Here is a 19869-nt window from a genome sequence, read left to right on the forward strand (position 1 = left end):
CACCTTGGGTGAATGTGGACTTTGATAAATACGGCCGACCCGGCCGGGGGATGCACCGCCGCGGACTTTGGCGGTTCCGCTGCTAGTCTCTGATCGGCGCTGTGGAACTTTCTGGCGTTATTTGGAAAGGGGGAGTAACAGAAGGGTGCACCCGTGATGTAACTTTATTTTCCGGATGTCTGCCATCAGCCCACTAGGGTGCTACTCACCTGAGAGTTATTGAGTTGAATAAAAAGGGAAATAAGACTGGTATCTGTTTGCTGGCATTTCATTCTGGAGCAGATAAGCCTTTGAAAAAGGGAGGATTCCTGAAACGCGTCAGGCTCTGCTGATGCTGGTGGCACCTTGGTTCTCCCCTGAAATTTGAACGCGCTGATCGTGAGTGCTCCCCGCACCTTGGGTGAATGTGGACTTTGATAAATACGGCCGACCCGGCCGGGGGATGCACCGCCGCGGACTTTGGCGGTTCCGCTGCTGGTCTCTGATCGGCGCTGTGGAACTTTCTGGCGTTATTTGGAAAGGGGGAGTAACAGAAGGGTGCACCCGTGATGTAACTTTATTTTCCGGATGTCTGCCATCAGCCCACTAGGGTAGTATTTTGCACAGACTACCAGTCCCATAATTCTTTGCTGATTTGCTACTCACCTGAGAGTTATTGAGTTGAATAAAAAGGGAAATAAGACTGGTATCTGTTTGCTGGCATTTCATTCTGGAGCAGATAAGCCTTTGAAAAAGGGAGGATTCCTGAAACGCGTCAGGCTCTGCTGATGCTGGTGGCACCTTGGTTCTCCCCTGAAATTTGAACGCGCTGATCGTGAGTGCTCCCCGCACCTTGGGTGAATGTGGACTTTGATAAATACGGCCGACCCGGCCGGGGGATGCACCGCCGCGGACTTTGGCGGTTCCGCTGCTGGTCTCTGATCGGCGCTGTGGAACTTTCTGGCGTTATTTGGAAAGGGGGAGTAACAGAAGGGTGCACCCGTGATGTAACTTTATTTTCCGGATGTCTGCCATCAGCCCACTAGGGTAGTATTTTGCACAGACTACCAGTCCCATAATTCTTTGCTGATTTGCTACTCACCTGAGAGTTATTGAGTTGAATAAAAAGGGAAATAAGACTGGTATCTGTTTGCTGGCATTTCATTCTGGAGCAGATAAGCCTTTGAAAAAGGGAGGATTCCTGAAACGCGTCAGGCTCTGCTGATGCTGGTGGCACCTTGGTTCTCCCCTGAAATTTGAACGCGCTGATCGTGAGTGCTCCCCGCACCTTGGGTGAATGTGGACTTTGATATATATATATATATATATATATATATATATATATATATATATATATATATATATATATATATATCTGGACTAAGGACTGTGGTTTTTAATATCCTAACATGACATGTATTGGAAGTCGCGTCTATATGACCCTGATTATAGGATCAAAACATGAAAATATCCAATGTCTGTGGTTAACTAATGTCTAATAGCCACTCCAAGATGGCATGTGTTTTATATGTCAAAGAACTGGTGCCCAAGACTAGAGACACATGCATATGGAGACAGGACTTCTCCAACACATTGGCTCTTTAAAACGGTGTTCTTGCAGAATGCCTAGACGGACACTAAAGTTGGAACAGGGCGAGAGGAACTCAGGACGGGAGTGATCTCAATGGATGACGTCCCGACACAGAAGCAAGGTAGGGCTCGTCTCCAGGAACATAGACCAAAACACTGTTCGACGGGGCATCTGGTAAGACGGGATACCTCGCTTAGAGTAAACAGTCAGAATTTGCAGCAGTAATTCCATTTAAATATAATGGGAAACAGTACCCTACCCATGCCCTCAAGTGCCTGGATCAGCGCGTAAAAGCTTATTGCAAAATTGAAGGGCTGTACTATACCAGTACGATTATAAAGAGTACTACAAAAAATGTAACCACTCTTTTATGAATGAGCATATTTTTGATCTAAATTTCAGAGGTGCATCGCTCCTAATTTGTTACTCTTCACAGTTTTGCATTGGTAACAAATTATAGAAGATGCAATTCTTTGATTAGACGGCCAAGGACTGACTAGAAGCAACAGGATTTCACAAAGAGGCAAAAAATCCTTTTTCCATGACAAACGTATGCATGTTCACACTACTTATATTGTCTTCTCTATACTTATTTCTGAATTTTCTTTTTATGGCATGTCCTTTTCGCTCCACTTCCATTCTTTAAGTACAGTTTTAACTACACAAGTTCATGATATCGGTTCCTCGAGTCTTCTACAACCTCTCGAGTATACTCTTTTCATAAACTTAGGGTAGGTAATAAGGAAACCCACCGTTTTGTGCACCAGAAATATAATGCATGTGCGAAAATCACGGGTCACTAGAGGTATGGTATAAAGAATTGAACACCATTTTATTAAAATTATATTTTAACATTGGATTTACAGCCTTGAGAAAGCCCTGGCCACACAGGCAATGTATGGGGTGAAACATGTTGGCTGGCAACATGTACTGAGCATGAAGTAATGCAGGATAACATGCAAACAACAACAATCACAGTCAATGAACTTTTCTATCATTGTACTAAAATCTGGTATGGAGACCAAAGAAAAAAGAATCAGTAAAATAGGACACTCTATAGCAATACAAAGTTCCCAAAAAGACTGCCTGCAAAAGTTGAAGAAAATGTGTGTGGATAATTATTGTGCTGCCTAGCTATATAAAATAAGGATGACGCCATGACAAAGCAAGAATGGAACAAGGATTATGAAGAAAACAAGATTTCATTTATTTAAAAAGTTTTCTATAGCACGAATATGACCACCAACGGTAGCAAAGCGCTTTACAGTTTATAAATCAAGAAAGGATACAAGGGGTAAAAACAGAACAACCAAAAGAAATATAGTGTTAACAGTCTCGTAGAGCTGGGCGCCCTAGGGAGCATTTGAAGATAGGAATCAAAGGCAAAAGTTTCTTCATCCGTATCGCTTTTGCTTCCTTGAAACAGGCAGTAGAGGGATTCAGTCTATGTAGCTAACAAGGCCACAGGGGGTGTCATAGCACTTTACAGTATAACAGTTGCGAACGAAATAAATGGACGACCAACAGATCCACAAAAAAAAGTCTTCACAGTCTCAAACCAACTCAGAAGTCCTCTGGCACCTTGGAAGCTTCATTTCTATGGCAAAAATGTCTTCATCAGTATCACTTTTACTTCCTTTTTGAAAAGGGCAATAGAGAGATTCAACCTGACTTCAGTGGGTAAGGAGTTCCATATCCTCGGGTGATACCCGAGAAGGCTCCATTGTAGGGTTTATTTTATTCAATTTTTGTGGTTTGAGAGAAATGTAAGGAAATTAATGTGAGAGTTGTCAGAAAAGGAGGACATATTTGTGATGAGGAAAGAAAAGAATAATTACTGCATCAATTTTGCATTCTAAGATAATAAATGTTGGCCTTGAAGAACAATGGGTATCATATAAACTATTGCTATGGTAACAAAAGTGTACCTGTGGTTTGGTATGGATAATGCCATTGAGAGAGATTTTTAACGACTGCACATATTGTAATTGTGCTACCAAAACATAGGAATCGCCCAGGCCACCTTTGCGCCCGAGTAGCTGTCCAAATATGCTATGGGAGGAAATAACATTAGCTATTGTAGGCAAATATAGTATAAGGCCAGTATAAGTACATGCACATCTATTGTCAAAGTGGACTCAATTGAAAGTGGCAACAAAGGGAGATTCGCAAGGGGTGATAAAGATGTTGGAACCTATTTGTATAAGAGAATGATTTAACTAGGAAAAGGAAGTTAAGAAACGGAGCTTAGAGAGACAATGTTATTGAAACCACAGGGTTTATTCATCCGAACGCTAAGGATGCACCTAGGTGGGTGCATATGTTTAACATTGTGGAGTGGACACCTCAAGAGGAAAACAGTCAGATGCAACAGGCTCAAAATATTTATAACACCTATTCACATAGAACTGATGCAAAACAAGTAAAAGATAGTTTTGGACCATAGGTGTGTGTGAAAAATGGAGGGTGAGAGTTGCCATGGGAGACTCAAGATACTGAGAACCTTTGAAAGATGCAGATTTGTTTTTCAATTCAGCTAAGTTGAAGAACTGTAGTGTTTTGCATTTTAGAAAGTTGGCATTATGAAGCAGTGCTTGACTCAAGAATGGAAGTGTAAATGTTGAAGATAACATGGGTGGGAAGGAGTGATGTTAAAGGCACTTCAGTGGAACCGGTTGAGAGACTTGATTCTAGCGGAACTGATAGACAGAGGTCCAATGGATAGGTACTATGTATCACACCTGATAAAATCTACTAGCGGAGCCAATCACCAACTCAACACTTTAAGAAAAATCAAACCGTTCCTGCCTCCTGATGACATGCAGCTAGCAGTCCAATCTTGGACAACGGAATTGTGACCCAGCGGGGCTTCCCAAAGCTAGACTGGCCCCTCCAAGGGTACTCTGAACTCTGCTGCCAGACTCATCGCGGGTTCAAGAAAACATGATCACATCACTCCAGATCTAATTCAACTAAAGTGCCTCTCTCTTGAAGCAAGGATTTAGTTCAAGATAGCCTGCTTGACGCACAAAGCATTTCATTATTTATCCAGATTTCTTTTTTGGCCATCTTATTGGTATTTATAGATTTATTTTGTGTTTTGAGAATAAATAGAACCGTAAAATTGAATATTTCCACATTTATTTAACTGTTGAACGTGCACTCATACATGGAGGCTTGTGATGATTTAGCAAACTAAGCAGCCATGTACAACAAAACACTACTCACAGGTACACATTAGCGTTGTACTACAAATATATGTTAACATATGCATGTATTTAAGGAAATCTCAACCTGTTTTTTAACTCTCCATGCTGTCTATCTGCTCAGCTATTGCCTGGAATTCATGCAAGAGAGCATGGAGAGTCTCTCACAACAAGCACCATTTTCAGAATTTTTTCGTGTTTACAAATAAATACAGACAGGATACACACAGTTTTCTGTCTGTATTTATCTGTAAAAATCAGTAAAAATGGAAAACTGGAAGCCTTAAGTAGAACACTCCTGTTTACCTGGCAAAAAAACGTGAAATATCTGGCTTGAATCAAGAGGATGGCCAGTAGAGCAAGGCACCAGGCAGGGGTGTCCCCTCTCCCCTATGCTGTTTGCCCTGGCCACGGAACCTCTTGCACTCATGGCCAGATCAGGGTGTCACTACCGAGGACTGAAAATAGACCAAGCTTGCCATTATTTGCACTTTATGCGGACGACTTACTACTGTTCTTAGATAGGGGAGCTGAAGACTTAAAGAAGGCTCTGGATTTGTTGGAAACAATTAGTGCTATTTAAATCACAACTCTTCCCAGTGAAGCGAACGAGCGACCCCTCTGCCAACCTCGGGAACGTACGCTGAGAACCTGTTTGCCGTATCTGGATGACCACATCCATCATGACTGGACAGATCTTTATGAGGGAAACATAGGACGAGCTATGCGAGGGCTAAAAACAGCCCTAGAATTCTGGGGAACCCTGACACTCTCAGTAGTTGGCAGGATCGCTCTACTCAAAATGATAGCGCTTACCCGCTTACTGTACTTTTTCAATACAATCCCACTGTGGATCCCTGGGAGCTACTTTAGGGAGCTCAATACACAGATATGAACCTTTATTTGGTCCTTAAGATGCCGAAGGGTTGCCTCGCACACATTGCAACGAGCGACGAGGGCGGGTGGCATGGCAGCCCCAGATTTCGATAATTACTATATAGCGGTGCAGGTGCAGTGGTTGGTGCAAAATATAGCACAGAAGTGACAGCAAACGGGCCCCCCAGAGACAGCTGACCCAATGTTATGCGGGCTACTGCAGATATTTCTAAGACTCAACAGATCAGCTAGGAACGACTCCCACGCACTCAGAGTGCAGACCAGGTGTTGGCACCGGAGCTTACAAAGAATGGGAGTGAAAATCCCGTACTCATCAGACATCCCATTAGACATGTTACGGGTGCTCCTACATGGGGACAACTGGAGGATCCTAGAGGCCTGGTTGGACGCGGGAGGGACAAAAGTGGGCGATCTGTATAGAGACACCAAACTACTACCATTTGGGGTGCTCTGCGCCGAATTTGGACTACCCATGGGGCATTTTTTATTTCATAGGGCACTTACGACGGCAATACGCAAACACTGGAAGACGGGCACTACGGAGCACCCTTCCCAGCAGAGCACCTACTACATAGCCCTATTGGCAGGCACTGTTAAAGCGATCTCCTGCCTACACAGGGTACTTCAAACAGATGAGTTACGCCCGCTGGAGGCATTGTGCCTACAATGGGTGGAGGATTTGGGTTCTCCAATCCCGACAAAGGACTGGGACAATATACTAAGGGGAACACCTAAACTGTCCAGGAACGCGCGTTGTAAATTGTAAATTACTCCATAATCCATAGAGTCTATTTGACTCCAGAGCGCATATTCAGATATTTCCAGACAGAAAGGGAAGCCTACCCATATTGCAGTGAAGAGCAAGCGCATATCTTGCACATGTTCTGGACCTGCGCCGCCCTACGTGAATATTGGAGGGAGATCACACATGTAATAGGAAAAGAGATTCCCTGTTCCCCAGCCCGTTGTCTCCTAGGATGGTTCCTCCACACACCCAAAAACAAAGTCACAAGCAGATTTCAAGACTTAGGGTTCATATTAACAAAAAGGGAAATAACTAAACATTGGAAGTCGCCGAGAGGTCCCAAGATAGCCTCCTGTAAACCAGAACTTCTAAAATGGGCAGGATGTGAAGGGCGGGTCCTGATGAGGGAGGCCAAGAGAGGACAGAGACACATAGAACTTGCCACAGCGTGGGAAACCATAATGCATGACCTAATACAACCAGATTCAGAAGAGCTGGGGGAAGATAACGAGACCTAAGAGATTAAGACCCTGATGAACAAAGTAAACGCCCATGGACAAGTCAACACTATACTGAGAGTTAGATTCTCCCCTTGCAGACATAAATTCTCACCTACCATAGCACAACCCCCACACCAATCTCCCCAATAGCAGATGTATATAAAACTCCATGATGTGCACATTAACTTCTAATTTCACACTGTGAACTCGCAGAGGGGGGAGGGACACTAAAGTTGTTCTTTGTTGTTAGCAAATGCTTTAGACAGACATTGGAACACCAGTAACAGATGTATCTGTAGAGCCGATATTAGAAATACATATTCATTGACGGTCTGTTGTTAAGGTGTAACAAATGATCATTAAAATGTGTTTACAAAATAAACTATCCGGCTTGATTCAAGCCCCAAGAAGCTCTAATACTCTATTGTAGAAACCACAAAAATTCAAAAAGAGAAATTATAACTGCGCCTTCTTCGGTCTTGCTCCGAGAATATGGGACTCTCTTCCTCCTGAAACCAGAACTAACCCTTTGATTGACACATTTAAAAACTAAGTCAATGGGTTGCACCTGAATAGCTACCTGAAACAATAGACCTAAAGACGCCCAACCTAACTTTTACTTCTTGTTTACAGCACTGATTTTAATATTCAATGATGCAATTTGTACTGCTTTATACCTACTATGATGTAGGTTGTCCTTTTTTCGCATTTTGTCTGACTATTTACCGACATGTTTAATATTTATACATTTTCCTGTTTGCCTTGCATGCTTCTATGTACAGTGCTCTGTATCATGACGGGTCATATTTGCGCTATACAAAATCTTTCAAATAAATCTAACTCCCCTGGGTCCTAAATGTATTCGGCCCGATAAATTACACCTATTTGGAACTTTTAAGCAATAACAAGCATATTTATGTTCTACTGCACCAAAAATATGCAGGTCAGATTAAAAATACCAGTTTTTTCCCCTTCTCAATTCTTGCAGGTTTGACCTGCCGAATGTTAACGAAGGGTGCGGACTTTATGGCATTTGGTAATTACTGGGAGTACGTAACTCGGAATTCCAACCCCGTGCAAATAGGGATTTGCACATGGGGAGGAAAACTTTGCCCAGTCATGAGCGTGACAGTAGATGATAGTCTTTGGATCTGCCGGAGAAACATGACCAACAGGAGGGAAAGGAAGGGCGACAGGAACAATCAGAGAAATAAGAATCACAAGACCACCTTTCAAGCGGCGAGTATGAAGATAATTGTGTAAAACTAGCTTTTAAATTATTGTTTTGAACATTTTAGGTATTGTTTGTAACACCATGTATAATATGTTGGTCTTAATTATTAATAGAGGAAGATTTGGGAAAGTGTTAATTTTCAAATTTGTTTTAATTCCATAATTGGGATAAGCGAACGTTCCAGAAGAGATTGTAACGACAAAAGAATGTAGACAAGCTGCCATCGCACGGAGCTGGTACGTCCTGAGTTTGGGCTGGAATAAACCTTATTTTCTACATGAAGGGGTTTACCCATCACTGTGAGCACTACAAGTCCCAGAATACGAAGCAAGTACCAGGTCTGAAAAACCTACGCACGCACGGAGCGACAAAAATAAGAAAGCGTTGATTTTTTTCCCTCCAGTTCCTGCGCTTTTTTTTCCCAAAAGCAATCCCCGTTCCATCTGTAGATCCCTAGTCTGTTTTTTTCCCCTTTCCTTTAGCGGTCCTCCCCTTTTCTCGTCGGTTGTTACTGCCTGCCTTAATCCTTTAGCAGATCCCGACACCCTCTTCTACCGAAAGCAGAGCATTTTATCTCCCACCCTCTTTCCCCGTTTTTGTGTACTATTCTACCCTAAACGCTTCTTGCGGTTAAGTATCGCTACACCGTCTCGCTCGCCCGCCCGAGGTAGGCCCAGTCCCCGTCCTTGCGTAGTGGGTCAGCCCGGCTGAACAAGCAGCTCCCTCTTGAGGTTGGTAGTGGAATGCCTCTCTCGTCCCCTGACCCCCTTCACTAACTCACCTGCAGGTGCTTTTTGAGGTTGCTGGTGGAGGTGCGAGCCGTGGACAGGAGTTTGACCTTGGGTTGGCACAGTCCGCACTGCACCGTGATGTTTTTGCCTTTCTCCTCCCAGAAGGTGAAGGCGCCGCGGTACTTCCAGCGTTGGAAGGCGGAACCCGAACCGGGAGAGCTGGTGCTGGGGACTCCGGGAGAAGCAGCAGAAGAAGGGGGCCCGGAGGGCGCCTCTGTGGTAGGCGGCTGAGTTACGGGGCTAGTAGCCTGCGGGCTCGGGCTCCCCCCGGCCTCCATCATCGACGCCCCACTCGGTCCCACTCCGGCGATGTGTCTACTTACTCCCCCGTTCCTCACCGCTTTCAGTGCCGGGCCTTTCGCAGTCTTACTTCCGTTCTAGGCAGGGCGTAGATCTCTCTGGCTGTTTTCTATCCGATTTTCGGTCGTTCAGCCGCCACGCTCAGCAGGAAAAGCCGTGGTTTCTCATCTGCCTTCTCTGAAAAGGGCCCCGGAACCACCCCCAGCGCCGGTCTCTTTCTTTGGGATCCCCAGCTCTCAGCGTGCTTTTCCGGGCAGGACCCCGACTCCGCTGGCTCTCACCGGGCTTGTCCCGATCTCACGCGGAACGGGGCACTCTCCTGTCTTCGGGCCGGGCTCCGCTGTCACCCGGCCTCTCTAGTCCCCGATCGAGTTTTGTTCCGATTCATTCACCGGTTTCTTCCCATTCTCTCCGGACAAGGCTCTGGATGTATCGCTGGGCCTCACAGGCCGCGCGCTCTCCATCAGTTCCTCCCAGGATTACACGTTACTAATTCCTCCTCCACCCCTCCTCCTCGGAGGCCGTTACAGATTAACAGAGCCCCCTCCACCTCCCTCTGCTCATCCCTCGTCCTCCGCCCCGAGGCCGGGTAGAGGATTAATCCCAGCTCGGCCAAGGAAAGGGCCTGTCTGTTTTCGCGGTCCGGATAATAACCATCCATCCCGTACCCTGTCACCTGCCTCTACAATTCCGTTCTCATTCAGCCTCTGTCAAACCTCGTAATATGCCAGTGGCAAAACCCCGACCACCACTGTACCTTTTAATATTCTCCCTTATCCACCATTTTACTATGCGATGTTTCTGTCTATACTAATCCCCCCCCTCGTGTCCTCATCAGGCCACTAATTTAATCTTTAGAGTTACAACTGCTAGGCTTGTTCGCTCACCTTTAGTCTGCACCTTCTGTTGTTCTCCCTCTGGCGTTGCTTCAAGGCATCTCAAACTTTTATTTTTTTTTTGCTGCAAAGGTTCTTTTCGGAACTTTTATCTTCGTCCTCTACAGGTTTGGATTGTGATTAAAAATCGGCCCGGGCACGCTTTTATCTATAAAAAAATAAAAATAAAAAAAAAATGGCCCTCATTTGCATATTGCCTTACCGCAAAACTGCTTCGGCGAAGTTTTCTAAAAAGAAATTTGGAGGGTGGGGGTGAGCTGTCTCTGACAGTGGCATGTTTTCTTAACTTTACTTAAGATTTTAAAAATTCACAGAGTAGCTCACACTGGTGAAACACACCTGAAAACAAGTGAGGCCACTTCTGCACAGTCCCACTCAGCGAGAGAAAGGGAGTGACACTTCTGCCTGATGATAAAAGGGAGGTAATGGATGCCCATCTGCCCCAAAAAGGCTACTCAGGCACCCACTGGGCCGCTGGCGGCCTCCGAACAACACAGACACCGTCCAAATCGCCCCCCCCAGGCTGCCCTAGAAAGCAGCCCACAGCGGGAACTCGGATATTGGCCATTACCTGAGTGCCCGCTTTACCAATCCGACCCTGTCTACACCTTCCGATGCTGCCAACTCAGCCCGCCTGATCATGTTGCCAACCCTTGACACTTGTCCTTGCTACCAGTTTCCGTCTTGCCCTTCTGCTGGCACCTCTTCACCTGTTGTTGCTGTCCTTCCACCCGCCTTACCTGTTCTGTCAAACCGCGTCTTTAAAGTATTTAGTCTCGTCCTCCTGTCCATTTGCCTATTTCTTGAACCACCATTTTTTTTCTGTTGGTGTTGGTGAGACCGGTTTCAAATACCAGGGTAGGCCTAGGATAATGCCAGTGCGGTATCAAAATTAATGAGCATCAACATAGCCTTCAGGAAATAGGTTTAATGTATGCCTCTAGTTTTTGTCTCAAGAACCATGCAAAATAACAATATTTATGATTAAAAATATTTATATGGCTCTTCATGCTCTCCTGTAGTGTCTAAGCATTATGAATAGGGCTCACGGTGTTACGTTTTTTTTTTTTTTTTTTTTACTATTTCCGTCTGTATTTATCCATATTTGTTTTGTGGCCATCTTATTGGTATTAATCCATTTTTGTCTTGTAAACAGATGATGTGATAACTCGTCTATTTCCACATTTATTTAACAGATGAACATGCACTCGTACTTTGAGGTCTGTCAGGTTTTAGCACATTACACTGCCAAAAATTAATAAATCAACATAAAAAGCTAGCATAAATACATATTGAGATATGCAGTAATTTAAGTAAATATCATTATGCTTTGTAGCTCCCCAGGCTGCCGATATGTACAGCTATTGGCCAGAAAGTAATTAATCTCAGCAGAGAGAGTCACTCAAAAGAAGCCAAATTATCTGTATTTTTATGCTTTTAAAAATGAATACAGATTAAAAAAAACACCCTTTTTTCTGTCTATATCTGTAAAAATGGAAAACAGTGAGCCCAAATTATAAACAATAGATGTTGCTATCACTTTATTTATGGTACTCAATTAACCAACGTTAGAAGGCTGTAAGGTTGAGTTTGCCTTGCCATGATTTAAACTCATGATTACCATACTATATTGATAGAGGTTGGCTCACGCACTTCATGTTTATACAAAATCTGTAACCAAGGTATATTGCTCTTGTGTTGCTGTCAGTTAGTGGTGTGCAACAAGGTAGTGATTTCCGGTCAGAAGGGTGTCTAAATGAGTGAGCATTGCCCCTCCCCCCCCCGGGGGTAGCGTCCCTTTGGTGCACTGCTGAGTTCCAAATGGAGGACGGTAATCACTTTATTCTTAATTTGTACTATCAAACTACACAATGTTTATGAGTTTATTCCATCTTGAATTTCTTCATTTGAGTATGCATTTATTCATTCAGATGCTTGGGTTTCCAGTGTGAATCACTTTTCCATAAAATACGTTCATGAAATGGATCAATAACATTTCATCTCAATGTATTTTGGGCTGGTTTAGCCCTTCATCAGGGGATGTGTTCCCGAAAGGAGAAGTACAACAAAATAAGAAATCGACTGCTGAGGCAATGGAGTGTCGATCGCAGTGTGTTAAGTGCTCAGTCATGCAAATCAACATGGTGTGATTTAGTTAGTGCACAAATGCTGTTGATGGTGTGTTTGCTTGGTGTGTCAGTAAAGTTGTTACAGAGACAGTTAAACAAATATTTGGGACAAACGTAACCTGTCGGTATGTTAATAAAGTAAATAAAATAGATACTCTGTGTCGATAACGCTGATACTAAAACATTTAGACGCCACCAAGTGTTTGTAAAATGGGCGCATGTGAAGCTGTAAATATCACTGGTGAATGAGACAGGTGACATGAGTAAAATGCTTTGTGTGTCAATTATACTGACACTGAAAAGTAGACTCCACAGAGTGTAAACCAAAAATAGTGCAACTCTATGAATGTCATCGGTGGCTGAAACTGGTGACATGCTCAAGTGAGTTATGCTCTCCAGTTCATCGTAAACCCTAGTAGTCCAAAGACCGGCACTTAGTTGTGCCCTTTCATGTCATACGAAAATACAGAAACATTATGCAAGCATATTTCGGCAGTGACCGCAGCATGAACTCGTAGGTGAAACCATGCCTATGAAACATCTGTAAGCATGCAATGGTCTTAATTAGAAATGTAACATTAATCCGACTTGCGGGAAGACGTGAATTCAAAACTCGCGCCCTGCTTCATTGCCATTAGTGGCAGGCGTGTTTCCTCGAAGGGTAAAAGCATGCATAGACAGAAAAGAAGGACATGCACGTGTTTACTATGTAAAACCACCATGTTGGAAGTGTATGAAGAATGTCAAACGGTTAGTCAAATAGATGACAATTGTCCATAAATAATATGGTAAGTAAAGAAAAAGTGGGGAAAAAACTAAAAGCAACAGCTTCAGTTTAAAAAAACAAAACGCATGTTCCTTAAATACAAAGTAATGGAAGTTTAATGACATTGGGCACCTGGCGCTTCTATGTATTAAAACAACTATATTCAATAAAGCCATTCAAACCATGTGGCATCAATTCATGCAGTCTTTTGATCCAATAGGTCTCACGTTGCAGAAGGCACTTCCGGTTGTCTCTCCCATCGTTAAGATCAATGGTTTCCAGTATCATATAACGTAGTTGGCAAATGCTGTGATTATACGCCATGAAATGGGTGGCTTTGACTGACTTAGCATTTTTTGTTCTTATTTTTCTCTTGTGCTCATTCAGTCTGACTTTGCTTTTTCGTTACGTTTTCCCCACATAAACCAAGCCACACGGGCATTTCAACAGGTACACTATGTTCTTCGAATCAGCTGGCTGTTGTATGTATTTTGATCTTAGTGCCTTTCAGTGGGTGATTTGTGTGATTGGCTTTTATGATACTGTTCCAATTATTACAGTTCAGACAGGGCACAGTTCCTTTCTGTTCCACTTTGCCACTGAGATGCTTTTTGTTTTCTCCTAGTAGCTCATTAATGTTCTTGCTTGGTTCATAGTCAAACATAGGAAACTCATCAAAAATTCCTTTGAAATCAGGCTACTTTTGTATCATTGGCTATTGTTTGTGGATGATTTTCTTGAATCCTGAGCCTCTGGTGGAAAATTTCGATACTAGAACTATTTTGTTGTATTTGACTGACTCTTTGTTATTTTAGAGTCTTTTTGGATTATCTTGACACAGCTCTGTTTAGTACTTCGGATGGGTAACCTCTGTTTTTGAATTGTTCGGTCATGTTGAGCATGTTCACTCCCAGTTTGTCCAGATCGGAAGCAATTCTTTTCACTCTTAACAGTTGAGTATGGTAGATGTACTTTTGAGTGAGTTCTGATGGAAGCTGTTGAAATGTAGCAAATTGTTTCAATCCGTTTCTTTCCTGTGTATGTTGGTCTCGAATTTATGATTTACTATGGATACCAATACATCCAGGAAACTTGACACTGTCACTACTGATATCGTAGGTGAACCCAATGCAATTATTGATGTTGTTCAATGCTTCCATGGCTGAAAGTAGTTCATTTCTGGTGCCATTCCTGAGTACGAAAATGTCATCGATGTATCGTAAAAAAGTGAGGAGTTTACTTTTCCATGAGCTGTTGGACAGGATATGATCACTTTCAAATTTATGCATGATGAGGTTTGCATAGCTGGGGGCTGCACAATTGCCCATGAAAGTTCCTGTGAGTTGTAAAAAGAACTCCTGGTTCCAACAGAAGAAGCGATGATGCAGCGCAAAGTGTAAAAGTTCCAATAAGAACACCTTAAGATCTTTGTTCATGCTCCAGTTGATTAGAAAATGTTCAACTGATTCCGTGCCCAAGTCGTGGGTAATTGACGTGTATAAAGCTTTAACATCCCTGGTACACATGAGGATGTCCTGATCCCAATTCTTTTCCAATTGTTGAACATTTTCTGATCAACATTTTGCACTGGAACTTCCATAGGCAATTGTGCAGTCCTAAGCTATGCAAACCTCCTCATGCATACATTTGAAATTGATCATACCCTGTCCAACGACTCATGGGAAAGTAAACTCATCACTTTTTTAAGATACATCGACAACATTTTCATACTGTGAAAGGGCACCAGTAAATAACTAATTTCAGCCATTGAAACATTGAGCAACATCAATGATTGCATTGGGTTCACCTACGATATCAGTAGTGAGTGTCAGTTTCCTGGATGTATCAGTATCCACAGTAAATTATAAATTGGAGACCAACATGCACAGGAAATGGATCCAAACAATTTGCTACATATCAACAGCTTCCATCAGAATTCACTCAAAGTACACCTACCATACTCACAACTGTTCAGAGTGAAAATAATTGTTTCCAATCTGGACAAACTGGGAGTGAACGTGCTCAACATAACCAAATGATTCGAAAACAGAGGTTACCCATCTGAAGTACTAAACAGAGCTATGTCAAGATCATCCAATAAATCTCGAAACCAAATATTAACTCTTAACAAAGAGCCAGTCAAATTCAACAAAGTAGTCCTAGTATCGAAAGTTTCCTCCAGAAGCTCAGGACTTAAGAAAATCCTCCACAAACATTGGCCAATGATACAAACAGAGCCTGATTTCAAAGGAAGTTTTGATGAGTTTCCTATGCCTGCTTATGAACAAAGCAAGAACATTAATGAGCTACTAGGAGAAAAGAAAAAGGATCTCAGTGGCAAAGTGGAACACAAAGGAACTGTGCCCTGTTAGAAGTGCAATAATTGCAACAACATCATAAAAGACAATCGTATAAATCACCCATTTAAAGGCACTAAGATCAAAATACATACAACAGCTAGCTTTGAAGAACGTAGTGTATCTGTTGAAATGCCCTGGTTTATGTGGGGGAAAAGGGAACGAAAAATCAAAGTCAGACTGAATGAGCACAACCGTAACATAAGTACAAAAAATGCAAAGTCAGTCATAGCCACCCATATTATGGCATATAAACACAGCATTTGCCAGCTCCGCAATATGGAAGCCATCGAACTTAAAGATGGGAGAGACAACCTGAAGTACCTTCTGTAACGTGAGACCTATTGCATTGATGCCACATGGTTTGAATGGCCGCATTGACTATAGTTGTTACTATTGATACATAAAAGTGCCAGGTGCCCTATGTTATCAGACTTCCATGACTTTGTATTTAAGGAACTTGTGTTTTGGTTTTTTAAACTGAAGCAGTTGCTTTTCATTTTTTCCTCACCTTTTCTTTACTTACCATATTATTTATGGACAGTTGCTATCTATTTGATTAACCGTTTGACATTCGTCATACGCTTCCAACATGGTGGTTTTACACCGTAAACACATGCATGTTCTTCTTTTCTGTCTATGCATGCTTTTAACACTCGAAGAAACACGCCTATGGCAATGAAGCAGGATGCGAGTTTTCAATGCACATCTTCCCATAAGTCGGACTAATGTTACAGTTCTAATTAAGACCATTTCATGCTTACAGATAATGTTTTATAGGCATGGTTTCACACATGAGTAAGGACTGCGGTCACTGGCGAAATATGCTTGCATAATGTGTCTGTATTTTCGTATATGACAAAAAGGGGCACAACTAAGTGCCAGTCTTTGGACTACTTGGGTTTATGATGAACGGAAGAGCATAACTCACTCAAGCATGTCACCAGTTTCACCCACCGATGACATTTATAGAGTTGCACTATTTTTGATTCACACTCGGCATCTATTTTTCAGTGTCCGTGTAACTGACACACAAAGCATTTTACTTACCCATGTCACTGGTCTCATTCACTGGTGATATTTACACCTTCACATGTGCCCATTTTACAAACACTTGGCAGTGTCTAACTGTTTTAATATCAGCGTTATCGACTCACAGAGTATATTGTTTACAGTTACTAACATACCAACAGGGTACATTTGTCTCAAACGTTTGTTTTTTCTGTCTGTCACAACTTTTTTGATACACCAAGCAAACACACCGCATCAACAGCATTTGTGCTCTAACTAAATCACAAGATGCCGATTTGCATGATTGAGCACTGAACACACGGTGTTGGACACTCCATCACCTCAGAAGCCGATTTCTTATTTCGTTCTACTTCTCCTTTCAGAAACACATCCCCTGAAGAAGGGATGAACAAGCTTGAAGGGCATTGGGATGAATATGATATTATTGATAGATTTCAGGAATGTATTTTATGGAAAAATGATTCGCATTGGAAACCCCTGCATCTGAATGAATAAATGCATACTTGAATGAAGAAATTCAAGATGGAATAAACTAATAAACCTTCAAAATTGTGTATAGTTTGATAGTACAAATTAAGAATAAAGTGATTACTGTCCTCCATTTGGAATTCGCTAGTGTACCAAAGGGACGCTACCCCCTGGGGGGAGCGCAATACTCACCATATTACTTTGTCAGCAGTGAGCGTTGATCCCACATAATCATCCTACCAGTTGATATCTCTACAAAATGCATTCTTGTGTGTGACACTGCTAGAACTGTGAAGCCTTTAACAGTATATGAATACAACAAATTAAAATCTTTTGCCTTTCCTTAATGTACAAATGTCTCTTACAAATTTATAAAATCTGCACTTTATACAAACAAGATTTAGAATTACATACCCAGATGATTAGATATTGCAATACTGTAGCTTCAACCACACATGGCTTAATTAAAAAAAAAAATACAATAACAACACAATAAGTTACACTTATAATGTTACAAGTGATAATGCAAGTCTCAGAATGCGAACGGCATGACCGGTGAAGAATTAACAAAGTGTTGAAATACTGAAGATTTTCAAATTCAGGGGAATAACAAAACATACTTGTGCTTGATGTAAATATGGGAGCAGAGTGATGTCTAGAAAGGAAGGATAGTTTACTGGAGGGCCGGGAGAGCCATACCCTTGATGAGTAATGAATATGTATGGGAGAGAAAATCTCTGCATAATACCATTGTCTGGCTGTTGCTTTCACACAGTACCCTCTTGTTGGACCCATGCATAAAATCTATGTCAGGCTGTTGCTTCCACACAGTCCAATCGTGCTGGATCCATGTCCACTTCTGTTGTCCTAATGTTAAACAATGTTTATTCTTGCAAAATCTGTCCTTCCGCATTAAACTAAAAATTGACATGGATTAGACATGCATTCTCTCCCTACTCTGACTGTATGAAATGACCTGATCATCTGTTATTTGCAAGTGCATAGAGGCACCTGACATGGATGTCCTCTTGTCACCCCTTTTGTTTGCACAGGTGATGGAACCATTGAGATATAAAATGCAAGAACCACAAGGTAGGAAGGAAGGAATACGGCTATCCAGTTATGTATGTGACATATCCCTATATGGAAATTATGTGCTCTTCTGTTTCGAGATGCAAGCTCAAGGCAGATTGTAATAGAATTAGATCTGTTGGTGGACCTGTCAAGGATGACATATCCTTCCTTTCTGCTTCGATGGTTCTCCACTCTGAACAACCAAGGTTTACTGACATTGCCATTTTTGTGGGAGATTACTACATTCAGATACTGGGGTGTGCAAATACATGAAACACTAGATGTTATATAAGTGAACTTGACGTGGTCAACAGTCGCAAAAAAATAGTGCTTTATAGATTGCACCTGCGTAAGCATGCACTAGCGCATACAAGAGATACTGTTTTGAACAAAGGGCTTTGAGCCAGCCCATTACTTACCATTTGTGGGCTTGGTTGTCACTCATCGCCTGCCTTCTAATTGGCAGCGTGAGCCAGCTTCACTTCCTCCTCATTTAGCTGGATAGGGGCCAAGTACTGATGGCTTAATCTTGATTAGGATCCTTCCACTGCTGGCGCTGTGATTGAGGTTCTATTTTTTTAATTTTTATTTCTTCCTCTGCCTAAATCACAGCACCAGCAGTGGAAGGCCCGTCAGTACTGCTGTCCTTGTTACTTCTTCCCTTCCCCCCACCCCCCTCCGTTCCTTATTCTTAGTCCACCCGTCATTGTTGCTTATTCCTCTTTCACCCCAACGCAGTTTTGCTTATTCCATGCCCATCCCTCATCGTTCCATTTGTTTATCCCCTCCCCCAACTGTCATATGGAAATATAAAATGCTATGGCATGGCAACGTTAGCTATTTCATAGCTCTTTATTTTACTTTTACTGTCGTGTTGCCACTTCTATGATGCAATGGCTGCTTCAGGTAGCCTTGCTGCTCCAGTTGCAAAAACAACTTAAGTCTTCTTCAAATTCCTCCATTACCTTTCAGACTCTCGAGCGCAGCTCTGACTGCGTAGCAGTGTACGGAGGACTGGCCTGAGGCTGGTAGATCAGCAGTCTGCATTTTGGTATCAATTGAAGTGGATGACTTTCTATTCCCGGTGTAGAGACATAGCAACATTCACTCTCCACTGACAGATCTCCTTGGGGGCTGGTGTCACAGGGGCACACAAGAAGCCTACCTGTCTCTCAGCACTTGTTTCCTAGTTGGCACTGGCCGAACATGTGGGCACAATGATCTCATTCGTGGAAGATATTGTGTTAAAGCAAGAGCTGTTTGATGCCACTGAGAGAGCTTGGGCGCATCTAGCCATTTATCCTCAACCCAATGACCTTTCTAGCTGCATGAGAGGTAAGGTAAATTTAAAAATAGGTTTACATAAACCATTCTCAAAGTAGGGTATAGAAATACAGAACAAATTAATGCTTCCAAATCTCCTAAATTGATTTACCCTATATAACAAAAGGCAAACAACTAGTTTGATCATGATAATACAAGTAATCGGCGACCGGAGAAAATGGCCGCAGCCTAAGAGGGCTCCCGAGGACACTGAGCTAGCCCCGATAATCCTGACATTAATCCTGACGTCTGTGAGGCGTACGCGGAGACGCCGCACTGCCCGCGGCGACCACTGCCCCGACCGGGGAGCGAAATACGCCTGCGAACCTGCCGGAGGCCGAGGGGCGGAGCAGTGGCCTAGACCCGGCGGCGAAGCCGGGAGGCACAGTGACTGCCGCAGCCGGGAGTGGAGGCGTGAGCTGCGGCGGGTGGCGCGCACCACAGAGGCGCTGCGGCTCGGTTATAGCGGACGGCAGTGCAGACGCAGGTGAGGCTGATCAGCCCACCCCCGAAGTAGCGGAGAGGCCCTGGCCCATCGATTTAAGGAACTGCAAGGTGGCAGCGAGCGGGCCCTGAGCAAA

The 19869-nt window shown here is 43.0% G+C and overlaps 1 protein-coding gene across 4 annotated transcripts in view; it reads right to left on the bottom strand.

Moving 5' to 3' along the window:
- Nucleotides 1-19869, bottom strand: part of LOC146861092 (uncharacterized) — a 311460-nt gene that overhangs the window by 45630 nt on the left and 245961 nt on the right. Inside the window, exon 1 of one of the 4 annotated variants that reach the window (XM_085645145.1) lies at nt 8934-11427. The exons of 2 other annotated variants lie outside the window; for them this stretch is intronic. In XM_085645145.1, the coding sequence (XP_085501271.1) occupies nt 8934-9224 (291 nt within the window). In that variant the 5' untranslated portion in view covers nt 9225-11427. Of the gene's footprint in view, nt 1-8933; nt 11428-19869 lie in introns of those variants that run through there. One more of the 4 variants, XM_085645148.1, reaches the window with a different exon arrangement.

Source organism: Triturus cristatus, chromosome 3_1 (assembly GCF_964204655.1).
Source record: "Triturus cristatus chromosome 3_1, aTriCri1.1, whole genome shotgun sequence".
In the NCBI taxonomy this organism is placed as follows: Eukaryota; Metazoa; Chordata; class Amphibia; order Caudata; family Salamandridae; genus Triturus; species Triturus cristatus.